This window comes from Erigeron canadensis, chromosome 1 (assembly GCF_010389155.1).
Source record: "Erigeron canadensis isolate Cc75 chromosome 1, C_canadensis_v1, whole genome shotgun sequence".
NCBI lineage: Eukaryota > Viridiplantae > Streptophyta > Magnoliopsida > Asterales > Asteraceae > Erigeron > Erigeron canadensis.
In genome coordinates, this window is record NC_057761.1 from 15,849,804 (window position 1) to 15,851,610 (window position 1,807).

At 44.3% G+C, this 1,807-nt stretch overlaps 1 protein-coding gene across 1 annotated transcript; it reads left to right on the top strand.

Annotated features, from left to right (window-relative positions):
* On the top strand, positions 1-1,290 carry LOC122585026. The gene is made up of 2 exons (XM_043757128.1): positions 1-489; positions 607-1,290. The coding sequence occupies exons 1-2, from the start codon at positions 1-3 to the stop codon at positions 1,288-1,290; spliced, it is 1,173 nt and encodes a 390-aa protein (XP_043613063.1).
* The last annotated feature ends 517 nt before the right edge of the window (positions 1,291-1,807 follow it).

The following is a 1,807-nucleotide window of genomic DNA, read 5'->3' on the forward strand; positions in this document are numbered from 1 at the left end:
ATGGTTGGAGCAGACCATGCTGGCTACACTAGTAGATTCTATGAGTTATCTAGATTGATTCCCCACCTGGTGGATCCTAAGCCAAAATGGATTGAGAAGTATATTGCTGGGTTAGAACCACATGTTCGTGTGCAAGTGGTGACTGCTGGTCCGACCACTATTCGAGATGTTGTGAGCAAGGCAGGAAGTCTGACTGAAGAACTAGTAAGAAGTGGTATTTTAAGTAGGGGAGGAAGCAAGAGAATGGAGTTGGTGGAGATAAGTAAGAGGAAGGAATTCAGGGGAGACAAAAGAGCAAGAGTGGGAAGAGTGTATGCAGCAACTGAGATGGGCCAGAAGGGTTATGTTGGCCAGCACCCTTTATGTGGCAAGTGTAATCTGCACCATCTGGCAACTTCACCATGTAAAACTTGTTTCAACTGTCAAAAGTTTGGCCATCTTGCAAGAGATTGTAGAGCACCACGAGTTCAAGCAGCACCACTGAATGTTGTACCATTGAATGTCATCCCACCTAATGCCAGAAACCTTCAAGGCAACTGAGGGGCTTGTTATGAGTGTGGGAGCAATGATCACTACCGTAACCTATGTCCTCGACTTAACCGTCAGCCAGCCCCAGCAGCAGCGAACCCTAACCAACTTCAGATTGCCGGTCTACCTCCACCAAGAGCAAACCAAGGACAACAAGCCAGAGGTCGGGTCTTTGCCTTAAATGATGTGGAAGCTGCTAATGATCCTAACGTTGTTACTGGTACATTTCATCTAAACGATCATGATGCTACTTTGGTATTCGATTTTGGAGCCGACTATAGTTTCGTGTCCACTAACTTTTTGTGTAACTTAAATGTGCCAACATGTTACTTGCATACTTATTATGAGATAGAGGTAGCTAGTGGTCAACTGGCTAGACTAGACCGTGTAGTGCCTAAATGTATTCTTACTCTTGAGGGCTATTCGTTTTACATTGACTTGATTCCGTTTAGAATGGGTAGCTTTGACGTTATCGTTGGGATGGATTGGTTGTCCCGTGTTGATGCATCTATTGTTTGTCGCGCAAAAACTCTTAGAATACCTATGAATGATGGGCATGTACTAGAGATTCATGGTGAGCGAACCAAAACCATCGACCGACATCTTATGAGTGCTACCGAAAAAGTAGTCAAGCTAGCTGATATTCCTATCATGCGTGATTTCTCCGATATTTTTCCTGATGATGTGGTGGGATTACCCCCACCTAGACAAGTCGAGTTTCGCATTGATCTTGTACCTAACGCTATGCCAGTAGCTAAGTAACCGTACCGTTTGGCTCCTTCCAAAATGCAAGAACTAGCGACACAATTGCAAGAATTACACGATAAAGGATTCATCCGACCGAGTTCTTCGCCTTGGGGCGCACCTATATTATTTGTTAAAAAGGACGGGTCCTTTCGCATGTGCATTGATTATCGCGAGTTGAACAAACTAACGATCAAGAATCGATATCCATTGCCGCGCATTGACGAGTTATTCGATCAGTTGCAAGGCGCTAAGTACTTCTCGAAGATTGATCTTCGTTCGGGTTACCATGCTGAGAGTACGTGAAGAGGACATTCCAAAGACAGCTTTTAGAACGAGATATGGGCCCTTCGAGTTTTTAGTGATGCCCTTCGGATTGACGAACGCGCCTGCTGTTTTCATGGATCTCATGAACCGTGTATGTAAGACTTATTTAGATCAGTTTATTATTGTATTCATCGATGACATCCTCGTCTACTCAAAGACCAAGAAAGAGCACGAAGTACATTTGAGTCAAGCGTTAGAGCTTCTGAGA

Bases quoted from the DNA above. Each gene is read 5' to 3' on its own strand.
- LOC122585026 (XM_043757128.1), top strand. From the start codon at position 1: ATGGTTGGAGCAGACCATGCTGGCTACACTAGTAGATTCTATGAGTTA. The intron at 490-606 runs GTACCATTGAAT...CTTAACCGTCAG, and splicing joins AAGCAGCACCACTGAATGTT to CCAGCCCCAGCAGCAGCGAA.